Source organism: Onychomys torridus, unplaced genomic scaffold, assembly GCF_903995425.1.
Source record: "Onychomys torridus unplaced genomic scaffold, mOncTor1.1, whole genome shotgun sequence".
Taxonomy (NCBI): Eukaryota; Metazoa; Chordata; class Mammalia; order Rodentia; family Cricetidae; genus Onychomys; species Onychomys torridus.
In genome coordinates, this window is record NW_023414046.1 from 3,491,391 (window position 1) to 3,515,563 (window position 24,173).

The 24,173-nt window shown below is 39.9% G+C and overlaps 1 protein-coding gene across 1 annotated transcript; it reads left to right on the forward strand.

The window, feature by feature from the left end:
- Positions 1-1,276: 1,276 nt before the first annotated feature.
- LOC118576663 (zinc finger protein 665-like) lies at positions 1,277-21,938 on the forward strand. The gene is made up of 5 exons (XM_036176862.1): positions 1,277-1,544; positions 2,751-2,842; positions 12,871-12,955; positions 15,812-15,938; positions 18,186-21,938. The coding sequence occupies exons 3-5, from the start codon at positions 12,926-12,928 to the stop codon at positions 21,026-21,028; spliced, it is 3,000 nt and encodes a 999-aa protein (XP_036032755.1). The 5' UTR covers positions 1,277-1,544; positions 2,751-2,842; positions 12,871-12,925; the 3' UTR covers positions 21,029-21,938.
- Positions 21,939-24,173: the final 2,235 nt, after the last annotated feature.

A 24,173-nucleotide genomic window follows, 5' to 3' on the forward strand; every position in this document is an offset into this window, starting at 1 on the left:
AGCTCTTCTACCTTATCTTCAAGCCTGATATTCTGTCTCTTACCTGATTTTCTGTTTGAGATATTAATAGGCTTATTGCATTTTTCATTTGTTTCCTTTCAGTTTGGATTTTTTCTCAGTGTTTCTAACTACTTATTGAATTTGTTTTTCATATCCTACATTGTCCTCATTTCCTTCAGGTATTTACTAGTGTTTTCTTGTCCTCGAGTCATTTTGTTCCTATCCTCTTTGAGTCAAATCACATGATTTACAGGTTTGACCATCTTAAACATGACTCTGGTTTTTGCGTTCTGTATATTGGATATTATTTAACTTTCTCTCCTTAGGGGATACAGACATGGTATGTGCTTTGAGCCAAGGGCGTTTTATCTTAGTTTTAATTTGTTTTGGGAGTGTGGAACCTGAGCCTCAGACTTTAGGGTGTTTGTTGTCTTTTGCTGTGTATATTTAACCCAGGAGGCTGGTATTCCAAGATGAGAAGTCAGGCAGGATGTAATGAGCATAGTTTTTTTTTTTTTTTTTTTTAAATACCTTTTAGAAATGAAAAAATAGCTTAGTAAGGATCCCCACTACACCCAAGGCTGTAGTGACATCCAGAACTTAGTGACATCACTCACTCAAGATAACCAACTAGACACAGTCCTAGACCCCATGACGCCCACTGGACAGTATTTAAGCAGAGACCAAGAGCAATGCTCTGCTCTGCACATCTGGAGAGAGGCCACCTTGATCTGCCCAGCGTCTGGAGAGTCTCCCTAGGATCCTGACGCTCTAATCAGAGACTTTTGTTAGAGACTGGATGTGACCTTCAGCTAAGATACACGTCGCACAGCCTTGATTGTGAACCTTGTGTGAAGACCCTCAGCATAATAAAATATAACTTTTGTTATATTAACTACATGCATCAACCTTCTTGCTCGTGACACAGGATAACTCGTATCCGAAGGTTTCGGGACCCAGGATCCGGGTCAGGTACTAAGGTGCAGCGTCCTCCCAGATGCAGTTCTGGTCCAGGCTGGCAGCAAGCATGTGGGGAGGCTGTGCAGAGCGGGTCCAGGGCAGCTGACAGCTGGAGCTGTGTGGAAGGCAGCCTGAGACGGAGGTGTTTAGAGAAAAAAATCCCAGCAGTGTGGAGTCGGCAAACTAAAAGGAGCCCGCAATAGGCGGGTTTAGAGAAACACGTAACCGGAAGCGGTGTGTGTTGGGTGGGGCCAGAGGGAGCCGCTTCAGGCTCCAAGCTGAAGTGACAGGAAATTCCACCATTCCCTGTTTGACGCCGGGAGCCCGTTGATCCGGAACTGCATGAGGAAGACCCGGCGGGTCCTCGGGACCTGAAACCTCCCGAGCCGCAGTCTCCGCGCGGGCGGCCTGGGAAAGTCACAGTCACAGCGCAGTGGCGGGAACCGCAGCCCGGCGGCCCTGGAACCTCCCAGGTCAGAGGAGCTGCGGGGCTGGGACGCGGGAGGGAAGGACCGGAGTGCCCGCGGAGGTGCTCAGAAGGACACAGCTTCCAAAATTCTGTTGTGGATATCGTTCCGTTGTCGGTAAGTTTGAGATCGTTTGAACTGAGTTGATCGTAATTTTTCTTTCATTTGTCTTACTGCTCTCAGAATTTTGTCCTATAATAATTCATAAAATAATCTAGTAGAGCATTTGCATAGCCTGTTATTTGCAAACAGGGTTTTCTTTGCTATTATGGAAGTTCCAAAGCTCCTGGAATTTCAATTCATCCATACTTTGGGTTTGTTTGTTTGTTTTGTTTTTCGAAACAGAGTTTCTCCGTGTAGTTTTGGTGCCTGTCCTGGATCTCGCTCTGTAGACCAGGCTGGCTTCGAACTCAGAGATCTTCCTGGCTCTGCTTCCGGAATGCTGGGATTAAAGGCGTGCAACAGTGCCGCCCGTGCTTTGTAACTCCCGTTTTACCACTTGGTTATTCAAGAGGATGGATGCCTTTCGCCTTGAGGAATAGGCATTCCCTCAGAACTTTGTAGACAGTATCACACGAGGTTTATGCAGATTTGGTTGATTCAGAAAATATACTTTATCGGCGCTCCCAGTTATGGCTGAAAACATTAACATTTACTAGGCAAAGTTTTCACTGCCCATTAATTTTTCGAGATATTTGCAGTCTAGGATGTGGATACAGCATTCAGAAATGTGTCTTCTAATGCTGTGTTCTCATGTTACATCTTAGGTCCAGGCAAGTGCAGTATCCATGCTGTCAGAGTATATTAGGTCACAATATTTTATAGAGAGCAAGCTCATGAAACACAGTTTTAGAAATCAACTTTTGAATAATTATGATCACTCAACTGTATCAGAAAAACGTGGTTTTTTTTTTTTTTTGGTTGAAGAAAAGCGATCTGCCCATGCATATGTGGCCTAACTGTTGTATTTTATTTCAGAGTTTGTTGACATTCAGTGCTGTGACTCTGGACTTCTTATAGGAGGAGTGGGAATGCCTAGATATTGCTCACTGAGTTTTTTGCAGAGATCTCCTGTTGGAGAAGTGCAGCTCCTCCTCAGGGTTCCTGGGAAAACTACTCTGCATGTGTGTGAGCTGTGCGTTTGAGTCTCACACCTCACAAAGTAAAGTGACATCCTCAGAGAAAGAGAGACGTGTGTATGGTGTGTATGTGTGTGATGTTTTCTCCGCTTCATGTTTATCCTTTGGCAGGTGTTTCACATCGTTTATTTTGGTTCCATGAAATCTCCAGGTGCTTTCTGAAGAATCTTTTTCTCCCATGCAGGTCTCACACTGCTCAGCCAGATCTGCTCACCTGTGAGTCAGAAAAACGAGCCGTGGACGGTGGAGAGAGAGGAGCCAGGAGCCAAGGATCGGGTGTGTAAGAGGGACCGAGGAAGGAGTAGGGAGGGCTCATGTGACAGCAGAAATAGGACAACAGAAACTTAGCTTAGGCAGACAATATGGCACGGCTCTTACAGTTGTCCTCGGCAGTCTCTTTTTCTCTGTCCTTGATCTGTCTGTGCACTGATGCTTTGGGTGGAGTTAGTATGGAGGGACTGGCACCCTTCTTTGTCTGGATTATAGTAAAATGATTCCAGTTGGCCTTCTTTTGTAGCGTTACGTTTAGGCTTGTGTCTCATTGTCTTTATTATGCTGAGGTTTGTTCCTTCTGTTCTCAGATTCTTCAGCGCTTGTATACTGAGTATTGTGATATTCTACCACAGGCTTTTCATGGATCTGTTGACATGGTCATGTTTCTCCTCTTACTGACTCTATGTCCTTGGTGTCTTATATTGGTAAGCTTGTATGTGTTGGTACTATCTTTCATTCTTTCATTAAATCAACGTACATCCAGTTTCAACGTTATTTAAAGACAGTCTCTGTGTCTGTCTATGTCTGTCGTGGCAACTGGTCTGTGATTTTTCTTTCTATATATTTGTTTGGTTGTCAAGGTAAAGCCAACTTTGTATGATGACTTTCTAGCTTTCGTTTTCTTTGTGTTTTATGCAGCGTTTCCCTTGTGGTATTAGTATAAGGTTTGTCTAAAAGAAAGGGGGAATTCTGTGCTAAGTTTGGCCAGTCCTCAGACACCGTTAGAGGACACTCTTCCTGCTTCAGTCTCAGCACTGCTTAATGCCTGTTCTAATTTTACCATGTAGAAAGGTGAACTATTCATTTGTTTCTAGGAACCCATCTTTTTCTTCTTCAGTTTCAATTTCTTTGTGGGTGACTTTCCAGAGCACTCCATAAGGTAACACTGATGCCATTGGTGTACACTACAATGCCCCCATTTCAATTATAATTCCATTACTTGGAGATTCACTCCTTTATTGTTTGGATTAGGTGAAAATTACATCAGTACTTCTGTCAATTCACAGAAACAAGTCTGTGGCTTTGACTCATTGTATTATCTTTAAGTTTCTTTTTCTTTAATTCCGAAACAGTCTTTTTAATGTCTTTCTACATAGTATCTCAGATCTACTGTTCTTATGCTTGTAAGCTATCAACCAGCACTCTAAGAAGGTGTCCTCAGTACACCATGAATTCTGTCTCACTCTTCATTAAGTCTTCACAGTAGCTAATTAAGGAATAAACCAGGCGCTAGACAGGTGGCTCAGCAGTTAAGGGCACTTGTTGCAGTTCCCAGGGTCAGTTCCCCTTATGTGCCTGGTGACTTAACATCTTTCTGTAACTCAGGTTCCAGAGCAGCAGTTCTTATCCAGTGTGTCTCCACCCCCTTGGGGTCAGTAGGGTCACCTAAGACCATATCTGCATATCAGATATTTATGTTACAATTCAAAACAGTAGCAAAATTACAGTTATGAAGTAGCAGTGGAAATAATTTTATGGTGGCGAGTCACCACAGCACAAGGAACTGTTTTTAAAGGGAGAACCAGTGTTCAAGAGGATCCATTGACCTCTTCTGGCTGCTGCAAGCACTGCATGGACAACATCCATGGACATAAACTTAAAATCCATAAAACTTAAGAATAAGAAACTAAACAAGGGGCTGGAGAGATGGCTCAGAGGTTAAGAGCACTGGCTGCTCTTCCAAAGGTCCTGAGTTCGATTCCCAGCAACCACTTGGTGCCTCACAACCATCTGTAATGAGATCTGGTGCCCTCTTCTGGCCTGCAAGGACACATGCAGACAGAACACTGTATACATAATAAATAAATAAATCTTAAAAAAAAAAAAAGAAACTAAACAAGCTGGAGGTATACATAAGGATTCAAGATAACAGGACAGGGAGGAACATGATGTGTCACTGCTAGTGTGAGAGTAAGTGCAAAGCCTGGATATGTGATTTGAAATGGCCAAACTGAAGAAATAAAGTTAAGTCAGTGTGGTATGTATTCGTTTTCATGGTCTTGAGAATTGCATTCATGTATATATCGTGTTTCATTAAATTCGCCCTACCTCCCTCAGCTACAATTACTCACTCTCAAAATGTTCCTTCACATCTCTGTATTTACTTATTTTTTTTTTTTTAGTGGTGGTGGTTGTGGGGCACTGTGTTTTTGAGACAGGGTTTCTCTGTGTAGCCATGGTTATCCTGCAACTCACTCTGTAGACCAGGATGGTCTACACAGTCACAGAGATCCTCCTGCCTCTGCCGCTTACTCAAGTGCTGGGATTAAAGGCACGCACCACCAGCCCCGGCCATATTCACATATTTTTAAAATCTCCATGTCCACGTAATGATAGTTGTATGTGCATAGCCACATCTCTTAAGAAAACTGACTCTGCCTCTTCCAAAGGCCAAGAATTGCCTAACATATCTCAGGCAGTGGTGTGGTGATTCCTTCCACAGCAAATGCTGGAAGTTAAGCTGGGCTACTATCGTGCAAGTTTTGTGCATGAGGCACAGCTGCCATGGAATCAGGTAGTGAAATTCATGTGACGTACGGAAACCAGATCAACTATGCCTGTGCTATAAGTTCATCACAACCCTACGTGCCATGGTGACATGAACAAACAGTTGATATCACAGCAACAGGGATCCATGGAGCAGCCTGGGGAAAGTCACCATTCAGCTGTGTAGTGCTAGGAACCACAGCAGGCATCCAGTTAGCCTAGGAATTTCTCAAGTCAGAGGAGCCGAAGTACTGGGAAACACGCAGGGACAGAACCAAGGGTGTCATCAGTTCTTTGCTGCTGCTCGAGAACACGGAGTCTGAAATCTGCTATGGATAGAATAATTGTGTCAGTAAACTGTACATCCTGTGAACTGGGCTTATACTGATGCTGCGTCAGACACCTTATGATTCCCAGGATATTTTAGGATGATCTGGTGGCAGATTTGCATTATCTGTTGTCTGCAAACATGTCCTCTTCGACATTGTGCAATTACAAAGATCCTGGAATTCAAATTCCTCCATTCTTTCTAATTTGCTTGTTTGATCAGTTGCCTATTTAAGAGATTTGCCCTTCCCCATGTCATCTAGGCATACCTAAAGAGCTGTTTAGATATTAGTCACATAAGGAACTGCTGCAGATTTTATGATTTTTATGTAATCAGGAAGTGTATTTTAGCAAGCTTTAAAGTTTATGGTTGTAAAAATTAACATTTTGCTAAGTAAATTCTTTTTCCAGTTTTCCCATGCTTAGTCCATAATATTACACTTTAGATTCTGGAAAAGTGAAATATGTACATATGCTATGGGAGGATATTTTTTCTTTTAGGTGACATTCGTATAAAATAACATTTATCTTAATAAAGTGAACAATTCACTAGCACGTAGGACATACAATTTGAAGTAACCACCATCCCATTTAATCTACATTTTTTTAAAAATATATTTATTTGTTAAAATTTTTTTCATTTTACATACCAACCCCAGTTCTCCCTCCCTCCACTTCTCCACCTCCTCACCTCCCTCCCACTCTACCCTCATCCACTCCTCAGAGTGGGTAACGCCTCCCATGGTAGTCAACAAAGTCTGGCATACCAAGTTGAAGGAGAGCCTAGCCCCTCCCCATTGTATCAAGGCTGAGAAAGGTATCCCACCACAGGGAATGGGCTCCAAAAAGTCAGTTCATGCACCTGGGATAAGTCCTGGCCCTGCTGCCAGGGATCCCACTAACAGATCGAGCCACATAGCTGTCACCCACATTCAGCGGGCCTAGTTCAGTCCCATGCAGGTTCCCGAGCTGTCAGTCCAGAGTCAGTGAGCTCCAACTAGCACTGGTCAGCTGTCTCTGTGGGTTTCCCCATCATGATCTTCATCCCTCCTTCTTCCTCCTCCTCCTCCTCCTCTTCTTCTTCTTCTCCTTCTCCTCCTCCTTCTCCCGCTCCCCCTCTCCTCCTCCTCCTTCTCCTTCTTCTTCTTCTCCTTCTCCTCCTCCTTCTCCTCCTCCCCCCCCCCCGTTCTCCTCCTCCTCCTCCTCCTCCTCCTCCTCCTCCTCCTCCTTCTTCTTCTTTTTTCCCCCAATGCTGGTTATTGAAGGAGGGAGGGAGGAGGTCTTAAATACAGGCTTACAGCACAATGGTAGAACCCCAGAGGGCAGAAGTTCGCTTCTGATGTTTTTTTGTTTTTAAGAAAGCACCTTTTAAATGATTTTGATCACTCAACTGTATCAGAAAAATTGTCTCATGTCTCCTTGTTCCAAGAACAGCACTCTTCCCATGCACACATGGCCAAATTGGCTTGGTGGTGGTGTTTGGTTTGGGCTTTGTTTTGTTAAGTAAGTATTTCACTCTTGCCCTGTCTGACTCAGAACTCACTATGTGGACTAAGCCTGATTTTATATGGGCTCTGCTGCCTCTGTCTTCTGAGTGCTGTGATTAAGTAGTACAGATACAAAGCTGGCTCAAATACCTCTTTTGGGTTCTAATTTCAGGATTTGTTGATAGTGCTGTCTGTGGACTGCTCTCAAGAGGAGGAGCAGTCCTTGCAACTTGCTCAGCTGGCTTTATTCACAGATTAAATGTTGCAGAACTGCAGCAGTGTGGTTTCAGTGGCCGAGAATAGGTTTCTTGCAGTCTCTCTTGCTCCTCAGAGTTCCTGGGAAAACTATGGTGGAAGTGTGTAAGCATTTTGTGAATGAGTCTCACATCTCACTTAGTAAAGAGAAATCCTCAGAGGAGAAAAGAGCATTGCATGATCCTTTGTCTATTCCTCATGTTGTTCCTTTGGGAGATGTAAGTCTTCTTTCATTTTTCTTGTATGATAAATTCAGAAATGCAGTGTGGTGTATAATTCTGTCATCCTAATCACCTTGCAGCCTGGTGCGGTTGACAGTTATTTTCTTTAATGGCCCTTAATATATCATTCTATGGGGGCTGGAGAGATGGTTAAGAACACTGGCTGCTCTTCAAGAGGACTTGAATTCAGTTTCCGGCAACCACATAGAGGCTCACACCATCTATAATGGGATCTGGCATCTGATGCCCTCTTCTGGCATGCAGGCATACATACAAAGTTCTCATACATTTAAAAAAAAAAATTGAAAAAAAATGTATCATTCTATGATGTCCTGGCTTCAAAACATGGATAAATATTCATAAGAATTGCATTTTCCTGGGTTGGGGATTTAGCTCAGTGGTAGAGCGCTTGCCTAGCAAGCACAAGGCCCTGGGTTCGATCCTCAGCCCCGAAAAAAAAAAAATTGCATTTTCCAAGACTCTGTTTTTTGTTAAAGTGTAGGGGAAGATAATTGGGAAGTAGATGTCCATTGACATAGCACTCAGATTTGAGAATGGCAGGATAGATATGGGAGATGAGGCAGTCTTTGAGGGATTGTCCTAGGGACGATCAGCCTAGACAGTTGTGCTCTCTTTTCCACATTCTGAACACTGGCATAACCAGCTTGAGCTTTGTGTACTGTACACAGTTCATGTTCAAACAAGTGCTACTGACCGATGGTATCCAAGAACTCTGATGTTCTTGCCCATCCCATTTACGTCATGGGTCATGTTCTCAGGGCCCTTTGAATGGAAGTCATTGAAGTGCAAAACTATAGCTGTTCAGAAGCATGTGTCTGTTTGAGGAAATAGAATTTCCAGGGTTTTTTTTGTTTGTTTGTTTGTTTTGTTTTTGTGTGTGTGTGAGCTGAGGATCGAACCTAGGGCCTTGTGCTTGCTAGGTAAGCACTCTACCACTGAGGTAAATCCCCAACCCGAATTTCCAGGTTTTTAAGTTGAAGCCCTGGACAGGGAACTTCATGATGGAAATATGTAAAGTCATTTGTTATTTGTCCCACTCCTCTATGACTTTCCCATTCTCTGTGAAATGGAAAATGTACTTTTTCAGTTGAAGCCGAGGACAGAATTAAATCATGGGCCACATTCTCCTTCGACATTTAATATTGGTGAATTTGAAACAGCATCTGTGATTAGAGCAAGAATTTTTTTATGCTATTTCTGAGAAAGCTGACAATAGTACTCAGCATGAATGTGACAGGCAAGGGTCAGGAAGTCATGTACCAAGTAAAAATGTCCGGGTTTTTGTCTTCAAAATTCATGCACTGCTATGCCCACTTTTCCTTACTATCCTGATTGATGCCGGCCATAAATCCACTGTTCGTGGAATGTTAAATTTTGTAAATTCACAACAGCGTCATAATCAATGCTGGCTCTCAGAATTCCATTGTACATATCTTACTCTTGTTGGTAAATTTTTGATGACATCAACTAGCGCTTATACTGATTCTTTTTCATTCATATTATTTTTGTTACACTATATAAAGAATGTCCTGGTAGAGAGTTTCTAGTATCTTTTTGTTGTTGTTGTTGTTGTTCTTTTGTGATTGTGGCTATTTCAATGATCCTGGAATTAAGAATCATCTGTTTTCGAACTCCTGTGTTTTCCACATGGATTTTAAACAGAATGACCTTTGCACTTAGAGCCTTTCAGATAGTTTGCACCATTACCCTCTTATTTATTATCCTTTGTCCCATCTGTGGTTTTCACATTTCGTCCCCCTCATTTTTCATGTATGTTTTGGGGGAGGTTTTGCATAGGTAGCCAGGGTGTCCTGTTCATAACTCCCAACAGCCATGTGATATGACAGTACCAGTTTCCTTAAGTCACAGCCCACACTCCACATTTCACTGTAAGGGTTCCTGAGATTTGTGTGTGGTAATATGGAGTTTTCTGTCTCTGAAATAATTATTTCCTGTTGCAAACAAAATTATTGGGTCCAGTCTGAAAGCAGCACCAGGCTGTGAGCAGAACTATTTAAAGGCAGTTCCAGTATTTCTACATGTAGCAAAATGTCATGGGTAGATTCCCTGCTGGGGCCTGTACCTTTACATTCATTGGCATTTGGCCATTTTCCATAGTAGTTTGTGTATTTCCACTGTGAAATTTGCCTCAGATAGAACCAGAAAGCCTTCTGTTACCCACAAAGTAGTCTAGGCAGTATTATACTGATGGGCATACCTTGCATGGCAAGTTGGTGTTGCAGGACACAGGATCAGTGTCTGGGTATAGCCATTAATGATTCTTCTCTCCCAGTAGACTGTAGAGCACTTTTAGCAGTTTGAATGCTACACCAGGTTTCCAAGACATTTTTAGACACTGAGTGTTTGTGTCTTTTTACTGTAGCAAGTCTATGCATTGACTCCTGTATTCTTCCTTTAGTCTCTATGTTATTAATTTCTACCATGGCCTTCCAGTGCTCCAAAACCTCTACACATGTCAATCAGTAAGATGTGACATGGAAAGAGACATAGTTCTTCTACTAATGGTTCATGATGGCCCAACAGGACTCAGCATCTACATCAGGAAACTTGGATTAAGGGCTTATGTTAATTGTAATGTAAGTCACAGCCAAAAATCTCTTCCATGTGGTTCATATGTGAAATGCATTGAGCAACAAATTACATTGAGTGCTGTGGTTTGCAGTTGAACCTGCGGTCCCTGAAGCTCATGCATATTCTTTTCTGAGGAGAGTTGGCTGCATGTGGTGTTGCTCCCTGGAAGTTTTTTTTCTTGCTGCATTTCACCACCATCCCTACATTGCTATCCAATTTCATGTTACTGCTGTGAGTTCCACTGATGTTCCCATGAAGCCACCTTTAGGGAGGACACATCCTGTTTCTGTTCAGGTCCTTCCCCTTTTGTTAGTTAAAAATATGAATTCTCCATTTCATGTATCCTTTGCTTTCTGCTGGGTAGGATTAGTGAAACTGTTGGACTATTTTTGTTCCCTTTGTCAAAATTAAGAATTTCTCACCTGTTCCTTCATATTGTAGATTTTAGAGTTACAAGCTTATCTTCATTTTATTGTCTTAACTTTGTTGATGATAGCATGAATATTCTGAATTCATTTGGTGGTCATTCTTCTGGCTTAGCTCTTATGAGTGTAGTTGATAAATATATGTGATTAATTCTGAGAGATTTTGGTGTTTCATTTACATAGATTCTTTTTCAACTACTCTTTAAATTTCGTCATAAGAATCTTACAGCTGCCTGTTTTCAATGTGAGGGAATGAGTAGAGCAATTTCCCCAAATCATGACAGATAAGCATAGGATCGGTCCATTCCATCACAAGGTATTGTCAGGTAGAATGATGGTAGTATTAAATGATGTCTGCTTTCACATTGCCTTTCTGAAATACTACAGGAATATGTAGGTAAGAAACCATTCAAGTGTCCATTCACTGTCAAGAGAACTATTTATGATTCTATAAATAAAACTCAATGTAATACATATAAAGAGCTATACATATAATGGTGCCATGGTCATTAAAACGTTGTTTAGTAATACTATTCTGACATTCAGAATGAGTTTTTATTTTTTGTTACTTGAACCAACTTAACACATAATACATATGCCAAGAGAATAGACCAGTGCCACAAGAATCTTACATTTGTGTAGAAGTACGAAGTTGATCACTGGATGGAAATCTATAGCAGTGAAAAACTGAGGGATCTCATTGTTGACATAGTTCATGCTGATTGTGAACATGAGAACTCCCTGGAAGATTATCAAGGCATGGCTGGTAAGGTGTTTCCACACTTGGTAGGATTTTGAAAGTTCTGACATAATCATTGACTAATCCCAAGAGCATGCCATGAAATGCCTTATCCCTGTGCAGTCCTGTCAAGTCTTTTCTCCTTGTCAGCCATGAGGTGGTTTCTGCCATGCCTCCTCCTTGATAATTGTGCTTTGACATTGCCTAGAACATTTAGCACACAGACATTGCATTTAAAGACATATGTGAGTTAAATTGGAATAGTCTACATATTCGTGTATTCACATGGGTTACAAATGATCAATATTCTCACACGAAGGTTTGCATACAACTTAGGCAGAACACAAGCCCCCGTGAGAGGAGGAGTAAGTTGGACTGGTACACTTTACCTCAATGACCAGTGTACAGTCTGCTTAGACGATGATGAGAATGTTGTAACTAGATCTGACGACAAGTTTATTGCGTTGAGAAAAAACATGGTATTTGGCAGGTAGACTGAGCCATTACATGATGTGTCTGTTCGCCAAGACAGTATGATACACATGGTAAATAAATGTACTGTATCTGCCAGGAAGAATGAAATGAAGTGTGCTCAAAGAGTCAGATAGCGTTCTAGATATTTCCTGCCATGTAGAAATGCTGACAGCAGTGTTAGTGATAGAATGTGTTAGAGCCCCTCAGGACCTCTTCTCAGGAAGTGACTTATCCGGGAGAGTGACCATGTCTTTGTATTGGAGGTGACTTTGTATAATTATCTGTAGAACCAACAATTTTCCCCTGCCCTGGATCAGTATGGGAGCCGTGCTTTTCCTGAGATTGAACCTGTGGTGCTGAAAATAAAAACTGCACTCTTCTTGTCTCATTCCATGTGAAGAACACAGTGCTGACTTGTTCATTCATGACGCTCAAGGCTGTATGATGGTTTCGGGGCTTATCCTCAAGTGAACTTCATTCCTGAATGGTGACTACTGTCACCTGCTTTTTGTGATGCAACGAAAGTCGGTCCTCGAATACTTGTTCTTTTCCCTTCCTAATTCCATTTAAAGCTCTTCTCATCCCAAGGTCCTCTGTGTGTATTGGCACGAAGCAACTTGTGTGAAGGAAATCAGCTGAGTTTATTTTACTTACTTAGTTACTATTCATTCTTCATTAACTTTTCTGACCCTCAGCATATCTATAAATGTTTTGCCTCAGTGCTGCTTGAGTGCATGAGCTGTGTTATTTCATAACTTTCTTCAAGTAAACTTCCTTCTCCATGAATTTTAAGAGCCCCTGTTTCTGGGTGCAACGATAATGTTAATAGTTATTTTATTTCACCACTCAAAATATATCTTTCCATGCTCCCCTGTCTGTAGGAATGTTGAGAAGGCCCTTAGTATCATTTTATGTTTTCATGTTCTTATGTGTTTTGGCATTGTCTGTAACATTGTGTTAATATTAGCTTTGTATTTTTCATACCTTAATGTGAAATATCAAGAAGAGTTCTGGTGTTTATTGCTGAGACAGAAACTCAGAGAAGACCAATAGGAAGAATGGATGATTCTCCTGTAGACGCAGCCCAGGTCAGTATCAAGTCCACATTTCTTTGAAAATTGTTATTATTGAAACCATGTGAGCATTTATTTCTCTTCCTCTGCTAATGTCATCTGACTTAGGGTTTCTATTGCTGTGGGGAGACACCATGACCACAGTGTCTCTTATAAAGGAAAACATTTAATTGGGCCTGTTTTACAGGTTGGGAAGTCTAGACCTTTATTGTACAGGCAGACATGGTACTGGAGAAGGAGCCAAGAGTTCATCTGGATCAGCAGTTAGCAGGAATAAAAGACAGGACCTGGCTTGAGCTTCTGAAAATGCCGTAGCCTACCCCTAGTGATACAGCCACATCTCCTAATTGTTTTAGTCCCTGTTGACCAAGCATTCAAACCTATGAGCCTATGGGGCCATTCCTATTCAAATCACCACATCTTCTCAAGTGTTTATTTTCTAGTGTTCTGTCTTTCATTTTCTTTTCTGATTGTTGGAATTAAGTCCTTAAATCTTTCAGCTCTGTAGCACAGCCTTGTCCCATTGTAGCCTTCGTCGGTTATTTCTATGAGGACCCAAATTCAGGGGTTAATCAATCAAAGAACTATATTGATGACCATTTCCTATAAAGAATGGACTTGTGTCCTTAAATATTAGAGAGGAAGGAAGATTTCATGTGCAGCATAGATTGCATGCCATATTTGGTCAGTTTTCCAAAGCCAGGTTTATGATAGTGACTATCAAAGTCCAATGAAACTTTGGCTGACATGACTGAGCAATTTGTGGAAATGTAGAGTTAGAAGAGATGCACTGTCTTGAATCCTAGTACTAAATATTACAGCATCCGAGGAAGCACAGATAGATAATGTAAGGAATATGTGGCTTGCTCTTGTGTAAAAACGGATGTTTTTGTAAGGATATGTAAATTTCAATATACTGGATTCTCTTTTGCATTTGCTGTCACACAGTGATGATGGGTGTATTGACACCTGAAATCTTTTTGTCTTAGAAGAGATGATCCTGCTCACATCATTCTCTAGATAAGAAGTGCTTGGTGCAAAGTTCTCAATTGACAGAGCAGTATTTTCTCTTGTTTTGTTTTATTTTTCAGACAGCTTGCAAGCACTAATGTCTCTGCCTCTCTATTGCATCATGTTGAATATATTAGTAAGAATTTCCTAAAGAACATTGACTTGGTGCTGTATATAAGCCATCAATTTTCAAGCATAAATAAATGTCTCTTTTAATGACGTTACTCTCTTCTTTTCTTTTGGAGGAAGAAGGCTCTCTGACCCTATGTTTTATCTTTCCCTGAAGCTATAGATTACATATGTAGAAACTTTGAAGAATTGTTGCAAAGGACAGGTTTCCTTTTCATTGTTTAAAAATATTTTAATTTAAGTATGTGAGAGTTCATCTGCACGTTTTTCTGTACACTGCATGCCTACATGATTGCTGTGAAGCCCTAACCCTTGGCACTAGAGTTAGATACTGTATTGAGCTGATGTATGTGTGGAGACAATGAAGCTCAGTTTCTCTGCAAGAACAGCAAATATCCTTTACTTCTGAGCCCCCAGGTTTACATTTGTGGTGCACATTCAGTATAGAGCCAATATATAACCTCATGTCTTCTATTTTTGGAAAAATGAAGGAGAAATCATAAATAATTCTATCTATGCAAAACTAAGTCCTGTTAGACAATTCAGCTCAAATACTGAAGAAAAGAATAGAGTTGAAATTTGAAGATTGGAATTTTCAATTGAGCAAATCTCATGAGCTGTAATATATTAAAAACTAATAGGGAGTTAGAGTAATTGTCACAGACTTACTACCTTCATTTCAAACACATAAAGTCTTTGTACTTCATTTGAGTGCATTGTCACATACAGTGTTTATTTGTAAATATTTTTCTCATCCTATAGTGAAACTCCATATGGAATTTCTGAAATTGTTCTTCATAAAAATTGGTTGTATCTACTTTTAGAAAAATTTAGATACGATTTTTCTTTTTAGTTCATGCCTATAAATATTTTCATAAAAAACTTCACAGAATAGTTGGTTCTGTGGCTTATTTTGCATATTGGATGTATGCACTGATGTTATACTCTACTATTTAAAGAAAGATCTCTGACTTTTAATTTATCTGTGAATTCTGCATTCCATATTCTACCTCTTCATTGTAGAGAGTATGCAGGATTGTATCTAGGGCTCAGGATCTGAACTGAATGTAAGACTAGAGTCATGTGAGGCTCAGCTGCAAAGAGGATTGCTATAGCATCCATATTTGAGCAAAGATGAGAGTTGTAGAATTTGGAAGCAAATTTTTTGAGTTTTGCTTATTCTAAATTTTCCTTATGAGATATGACTCTGTGATCCTCATTGATTTCAAGACAGGCTCTGTAAAGGTACATTCCTGCATCTAGACCTTAAGTATGTATCTTATGTTCCTTAAAAATTTGCTGATTGTGATACTGTTATGTCATCCTGTTTTTACAGAGATAGGAAAAACAATATAGAGTGACTATTCTAGAAAGTATCTTTTATTAAAATTAACTTTCAGTTTTATCTTATGTGTGTGGGTATATTTGACCGAATATATGTGTGAGTGCTACCTGTGTCCCCTGCCTGTAGAATTTAGAAGAGACCATTGGATCCCATGGAACTGAATGGTGCCATCTGGGTGCTGGGAGCCAAACTATAGTCCTCTGGAAGAGCAGCCAGTTCTTTTAACCGCTGAGCCATCTCTGTAGCACATTTTGAAAACTTATATTTGAAACTAATATTCGTACCTTACCTGTATCACGAAAGTATCTCTAAGTTTTTAGGTGTCTTTTACCTAGGGAAGCATTTTGTCCAGTAGCTCACAGTAAATGTGTAATTTTCCATTACAGGGTTGGTTGACATTCCAGGATGTGGCTGTGGACTTCTCTCATGAAGAGTGGGAATGTCTAGACTATGCTCAGAGAGCTTTGTACATGGATGTGATGTTGGAGAATTACAGCAATCTAGTCTTTTTAGGTAAGAATGCTCTTCTTGTAGAATTCCTTAGTTATCATTTTTATTTACATACTTGTGTGTATGTAAACTCCCTGGACTATCTAGAGACTTCCAGAAATAAGGGAAAGGCTGGTTATCAACATAATCTTTTCATGGTGCTGTCTTTATATTTTTTGTGTTCTCTGGAAGAGTAACCAATGATATATACTGCCTGATCTCTCTAGCCCTCTTACTTGTTTTTACTGAAAACCTCAAAGTTCAAAGAAAAGAGAATATTTAGGGAAAGGACATACATTGCAGTATACTTGTTTCTGATTTTTTAAAAAATGAGTTTTCTTTGGTTTTCATTTTCAGTGTATCTGGTCACAAGTTTCCCCTCAATGTTCTCCTCTCATCTCCCCTATCCTCCCCTCTACCTAGATTTACTCCCCCTGTTTCCTTTCAGACGGGAGCAGGCCTCTCAGATATCTCAACCGAACATAGCATAACAAAATTTAATAAGATTGTACACAGCAGGGCAGTGATGGCCCATCCCTTTAATCCCAGCACTCAGGAGGCAGAGGCCTGCAGATCTCTGAGCTCAAGGCCAGCCTGGTCTACAGAGTGCGTTCCAGGAAAGCCAAGGCTACACAGAGAAACCCTGTCTTGAAACAAACAAACAAACAAACAAACAAACCCAACCCAAAACAGCAAACAAAAAAAAGCCAAACAAACACAAAAACAAGGACTATACAGTCTCTCACATTAAGACTGGATGAGGCAACACAGTAGGAGGAAAGGGTTTCAGAAGCAGTCAAAGGAGTTAGAGATGTCCCCACTCTCCCTGTTAATGGTCCCACAAAAACACCAACCTAACAACCATCACATATATGCAGAGGACCTAGGGCAGACCAATGCATTCTCCATGACTGCCCCTTCAGTCTCTGTGAGCCCCTATGAAGTCTTACCTAGCTGTTGTCTGTGGGCTGTGTTCTCCTGGTGTCCTTGATCTCTCTGGCTCCCACACTTCTTCCTCTTATTCCTTGGACTTCGCTGAGCTCCAAGAGGACAGACCTGATAGAGATGTCCAATTTGAACTCCGCCTAATGTTTGGCCGTGGGTTCTGCATCTGTTCCCATTAGATGCCGCTGGTAGCCTCTCTGATGATGATTAGACTAGACACTGATGTGTGAGTATCTATGAAAATCATTAGGAATCATTTTATTGATTTTTTTTTTTCTATCATATGTCTCAAGGCTATCTAGCCTCAGGTTCCTAGTCATCCAGGCAATTTTGGGCATGGGCTTCTTTTCATGATGTTGGCCTCAAATTAGACCAGTCATTGGTTGGCCACTCCCACAAATTCTGCACCTCCATTGTCCCAGCACATCTGGCAGGTGGGATAGATTGTAGGTGGAAGGTTGTATGCCTCAGTTGGTATCCCAGTCCCACCATGGTAAGCCTTACCTGGTTACAGAGGATAGCTAGTTCAGGCTCTGAATCCTCTGTTTCTAGTTCTTCCTGAGGTCACCCTCATAGAATCCTGCTGAGTTTCTACTGCATTAAGTTTACACACACACATACACACACACACACACACAAACACACACACACGCCAGTGCCCTCCAATTCCAGTTGTCTCTTCCCATATTCTCTCCCTCCATTCTTGCTCCTCAACCTGTTCTCTCCTGTTCCCATCCCCACCCCATTCCACTCACAATATTCATTCTATTTCCCCTTTTCAAAGAAATCCATTAGAGCCCTCAAAAGGAGAGATTTTTAATTAAAGAAAGAGGTTTTTTTATGGTGAGCATGTTATTTTTGTTTATTTACTTATTGTTTGAGATATAGTCTCTATATTTAGTCTTGGTATGGTTTTAATCATAGCATTGGGGAGGATGAAGCAAGAGGTGAGTTTCATTCCAGCCTGGGTTACAAAATAAGTTCCTAACCAAAGAAGGCAACATGATATGACTGTGTCTCAGATGACTACACAACAAGGAAATAGGGGATCTTCCTTCATATGATCCTTCAAAGAGCTCCTTTCTCAGAATTCATTTTTGTTCAATCACTTATTTGACCTTCTACAAGGTTTAGATAAGAATGAGAAGGAAATTAGTTTGAGTGGAGGTTCTGCACTTCCATATAATGATAGTTAAGTGCAAAAGGCATGTGCTCAAAACTCTATTCCTAAGAATTGTTTGTTCACCTTTTTTAATAGAAATTCAGTTATTGAATCTGTTATTCATGAATCAATTGCTATAATCCTTAATTGTGCTAATTTTCCAGACAACCATCACATGTATGTTGAATATAAAAAAGACGTTCACCATGGCTCAAAGCATATTGTCCATGATTATGTGAATATCCAAGAGAAGGCTTTTAAATGTAATGATCTTTGCAAAGTTATACATGAATTTTTTTCATGTATACCTTATGACACAAGTGATACTGTGGAAAACAGCAAGAAGTATAAATTTGGAAATCAAACAGATGCCCTTGTTGAATTATTAAACTCAACCAGACAAAGAAGTGGGAACACGGGAGAAGAACCTTTCAAATATAAGGACTGTGTAAACTGTTTAAATTTGTGTTCCATCATTAGCCAAAATCTACGAATCCACACTGGAAAGGAAGAACACAAAAATACAGAGAATGATAAATCTTTTGACTCTCGACAAAAACTCACAGTGGAAGGACTCCACAATGGAAAGAAACCACAGCAATGCCAGAAATGTAGAAAATGCTTCAAGATATACTCAGTCCTCAGTAGACATAAAGGATCCCATACAGAGGAGAAACCTCATAACTGTACAGAATGTGGTAGTTTTTTTCTGCCTCTATCACAACTCAAAGTACATAACAACATCCACTGTGGAGAAAAACCCTACAGATGTACTGAAAGTAGTAAGTGCTTTTATGATTTATCAGAATTTAAAAGACATTACAGACTCCAGCCTGGAGAGAAAATTTACAAATTTACTGATGATGACAAGTCCTTCATTTGCTGCTCAGATCTTGGAAAACATCAGAAACTTCATAGAGGAGAGAAGTCTCATGAATGTAAACAGTGTAGTAACTTCTGTATTTTGTCACACCTTGAATACCATGATAGTAGCCATAGTGGAGAGAAACTTGACAGACTTAATGAATGTGATAAATCCCTTTCCATTGCTTTAGGTGTTAAAACAAATCAGAGGATTCACACAGGAGAGAAACCTTACAAATGCATTGAATGTGGTAAATCTTTTTTTCAGAAAGCCAAACTTAAAACACATCAAAGAATTCATACAGGGGAGAAACCTTACAAGTGTGGGGAATGTGGCAAGTGTTTTACCCAGCAGACACATCTCAGAACTCATCAGAAACTTCATACTGGGGAGAAGAATTACAAATGTAATGAATGTGACAAGTCTTTTTTCCAGAAAGACCATCTTAGGAGACATCAGACAATTCATACTGGAGAGAGGCCTTATAAATGCACTGAATGTGAGAAATCCTTTGCCCGTAGTTCATATCTTAGATTGCATCAGAAATTTCATACAGGTGTGAAACCATACAAATGCAGTGAATGTGGGAAAGGCTTTACTAGTAGTTCATCTCTTCGCCTGCATCAGAACATTCACACAGGTGAGAAGCCTTATAAATGTAGTGAATGTGAGAAATCTTTTACCAGTAGTTCATACCTTAAATTGCATCAGAACATTCATAAGGGTGAGAGACCTTACAAATGTAATGAATGTGGCAAAGGCTTTATCCAGAAACAACAGCTGAGGAGACATCAGACAATTCATACAGGAGAGAGGCCTTATAAATGTAGTGAGTGTGAGAAATCCTTCTCAGTTGGTTCAGATCTTAGAAACCATCAGAAAATTCATACAGAAGAGAATCCTTACAAATGTAGTGAATGTAAGAAATCCTTTAGCAGTAGTTCATCTCTTCGACTGCATCAGAAATTTCATACTGGTGAGAGACCTTACAAATGTAATGAATGTGGCAAAGATTTTGTTCAAAAACAACAGCTTTTGAGACATCAGACAATTCATACAGGAGAGAAGCCTTACAAATGTAGTGAATGTGAGAAATCCTTTTCACTTGGTTCAGATCTTAGAAGCCATCAGAAAATTCATGCAGAAGAGAGTCCTTACAAATGCAGTGAATGTCAGAAATCCTTTAGCAGTAGTTCATCTCTTCGACTGCATAAGAGAATTCATACAGGTGAGAAACCATACAAATGCAATGAATGTGAGAAATCATTTATCCAGAAACACCAACTTAGAAGACATCAGACCATGCATACAGGAAAGAGGCCTTTTAAATGTAGTGATTGTGAGAAATCCTTTACCAGTACTTCATCTCTTCAATTGCATCAGAACATTCATACAGGTGAGAGACCTTACAAATGTAATGAATGTGGCAAAGGCTTTATCCAGAAACAACAGCTGAGGAGACATCTGACAGTTCATACAGGAGAGAGGCCTTATAAATGTAGTGAGTGTGAGAAATCCTTTTCAGTTGGTTCAGATCTTAGAAGCCATCAGAAAATTCATGCAGAAGAGAATCCTTACAAATGTAGTGAATGTAAGAAATCCTTTACCAGTTGTTCATCTCTTCAATTGCATCAGAGAACTCATACAGGTGAGAAACCTTATAAATGCAATGAATGTGAGAAATCCTTTACCAGTGGGTCATATCTTAGAATACATCAGAAATTTCATACCGGAGAGAAACCTTACAAATGTGGTGAATGTCAGAAATCCTTTACCACTGGCTCATATCTTCGACTGCATCAGAAAATTCATAGAGGTGAGAAACCTTACAAATGTAGTGAATGTGATATATCCTTTATCAAGAAACAACATCTTAAGATACATCAGAAAATTCATGCTTGGGAGAAACCTTATGAATGCAGTGAATGTGGTAAATGCTTTAACCTGAAAGGCAAACTTAGAGAACACCAGCAAATTCATAAAGGAGAGAAACCTACAAATGTAATGAATGTGGCAAATGCTTTATATAGAAATACCAACTTTGAACCCATCAGTGAATTTATACAGGAGAGAAACCTTACAAATGCAGTGAATGTGACAGATCTTTTACCAGTAGGTCATATGTTAGAGTGCATCAGATAATTCATACCTCACAAATGTAGTGAATGTGAGAAATCCTTCACCAGTGGCTCATACCTTAGATTTCATCAGAAATTTCATTCTAGACAGAAACGTTACAAATGTTAATGTGAGAAACCCTTTACCACTGACTTGTATCTTAGGCTGCATCAGAAAATTCATAGAGGTGAGAAACCTTACAAATATATTGCATGTGGCAAAGACTTTACCTGCCACTCATGTCTAAGAAAACATCAAAAAATACATCTGTGGAGAAAGTTTCCATAGTAAAGACATATCCAAGCTATGTCTTTAGGGACCACTAGAGGCTCCACACTAGAGAATCATTTTGAACATGAAAAACTTGTGAAACCCTTTAAGTGATGTTCATGTCTTAGAAAATATCAAAAGTTCATACTGAGGAAAATTCTAAAAATGTGGCAATGTACAAAAATTTTCTGTAAAACATACTATTTCAACTGCAAATATTTGATAATGAATACAAAATGGAGAAACCTGATGACTATGCTCTTGTGTAGCCAGTTCCTGGAGACTAAAACATTCCATCCTAAAGGGAAACTGACTAAGATAGGAAATAACCACTCAATACCTTCAAGAAGAACCTGAATCTGACAGGATTCCCTGTGTTTAACTCCCGTGAAGAAACTCATGCCAGTTATGCTGTTTAGATGAGGCTTTAATTGAACCACAAAGATAGGGCACCCTTTAACCTATGGGAATACCTGCAAGTGGGCAGTGTGTTCCAGGTGTCCAGTGTTCATAATCTTTATCTCATGCTAGATTGGAGTTTCATGGGGGCAATTATCTTTGAGTCCCCTTTGTCCCTATAAATGGCTTCTTGGTAGCCATATATTTCTTTGGGATGCCAGCTCACAAATAAAAACAGGGAGACTTATTAATTATGTAAGCTTGGCCTATACCTTAGGCTTGTTCCTAACTAGCTCTTGTATCTTAAGTTATCCCATTTTTTTTTTTGAATCTATGTACTACCACGTGGCTTTTTACCTTTCATTCTGTACCTCCAACTCATTCTGCATCTTGCTGGCATCTCCTCTGCATGCCTAGATTCATCCCCAGTTCCTTTTCCCAGAAGTCCTGCCTATTCTCTGTACCTAGCTATTGACCCTTTAGCTTCTTATTAAACCAATCACAGTGACACATCTTTTCATGGTGTAATCATATTTTGCAACACTCCATATTCCTATAATCCAGTTAAGCTCATTGATTTAACAAGATGGATTTCAGTGGCATCCATATTTGGTTGTGTTGTTAGTCCCCATTTGGGTGGGTAAATACATGCATATTTTGTGTTTTCCCCAGGAAACAACTCTCATGAAATGTGTGCTGATCTTATTGTTCCTCCAAATTGCATGTACACCAGAAAAATGATAGTAGAGAAAGTATTTGAGTCAACTAAATTAGGGAAGATTGTTGGTGCTCACTGCTCCAAGCTTGCTGCCATAGTAGTACCTGGTCTGGTTAAAGGAGCTTAACACAGACAGAACTTACAGGCTTACAGAGCCTCAGAGAAGAGGCTGCTTTCTTTGTAGCATTCAGAGAGATAGAGCAGTCTGCAGGGGGAAAATGAAAATATGTCTACCAAACTGTCAGAGACATATTCCAAACTGGGCTGTGTCTATGCCTTCTTCTAATGCTTAGACTCTGTGATTCACTCATGCTTTAATGAACCCCAGAACATTGCTGCTCATGGACAAATGCTGATCACCATTGTATCCTTGTTTCTTGTTTCACCTTTGAAATTCTAGTCTCTAAGACTCCCCCACAAATGATTGAATTTCACCTTTTTGTTAAATCCTTTAAGCAACTGTAATATTGTAGACATACTACAAAATTCATCATGAAATAAATCTTAAGAAAATGCTTTAATAAAGACTTACTTTCAACTTAATTTCATGTGTGAGTCGATCCATACAAATATCTGCAAATTATGAAACTTTAAAGAGATAATATATGAAGAAGACAATGTGTATATGCTCATGTATGCCTTAGAAATCCCCAGGATTGTGCTTGAAGATTATTTTGAAATACTGAGAAAAGATGAGGAAGTACTTATTCCAACTCTGAAGCACTATATTAGAATATTGATACTACAGATAGACTCAGAAATTTTAGACCTTAGCCAAGAAATGTGTTGCAGTGTATTTAACCATACCATTATATATATGTTTCAGAGATTTCAGTGCAATAGGATAGTCACATCCAACTGATGGGGAAATATTGTGTATGAACATTAAGTTGTTCTCAGCATTGTTGTTTGTTGAAACATGAACTGAGATGGTTAGTACAACCTGTAGTGTGCATACTGACTATGCAGAGATAGAATATTGATGCACATTAGGTGAGAATTGTTTTCATGACTACTTTTATAGCATAGAGGGTTTAGACCAGAAGATTGGTTTTCGGATGTGTCAGTGGAAAACATAGAACATGCCAACTGTGATGAGTGCTGCTCACTGACCAGCTGTAACAGGTGTCCTGAGTGGCATTTCTGTGTTCACTCTATTTCTTAAAAAAGAAGGAAAAAGGAAATCAGGAGCACATACTGCTAACAGATGCATTAGACAGGTGAACAAATTTCCCATTTGTGATCGGAAAAGTGGCTGTGTAGGTGCAAACTCTATGAGCAGTATCAGGGAACCTCGTATAGAGAGGGCGGAATTATGACCCTATGATGTTGCACCTGATTCTGACTCAAGAGTTTTTTATACAGGGACTGGAGAGATGGCTCAGAGGTTAAGAGCACTGGCTACTTGCTGGAGTCCAGTTCCAGCAGAGTTCTGAGCCGGAGTACAGAGGTGTGAAATGGGCCAAAAATGAAGAGTCTGACCACCAATTGTCTTTAAAACAGATGGCATTGAGTAACTCAAGCTGTTTTTATACAAGTTCTAATGCATTCAAGCATGAGTAGTTGTAATACATTTCTCTTTAATCATTTTCCAAGAATCATGAAGATTTGCCCACTTTAGTTTATTTTTTTCTCTTTCCTACTCCCTTGATATCACTGACCTTTATTCCATATCATTAATTTTTATATTGCAAGCCAAATGATTATATCTGGCCAGACACATCTTATTCATACTATGCCCTAGCCAGCAGCAAACATGCAGATTTAAAAAAAAAAAAAAAG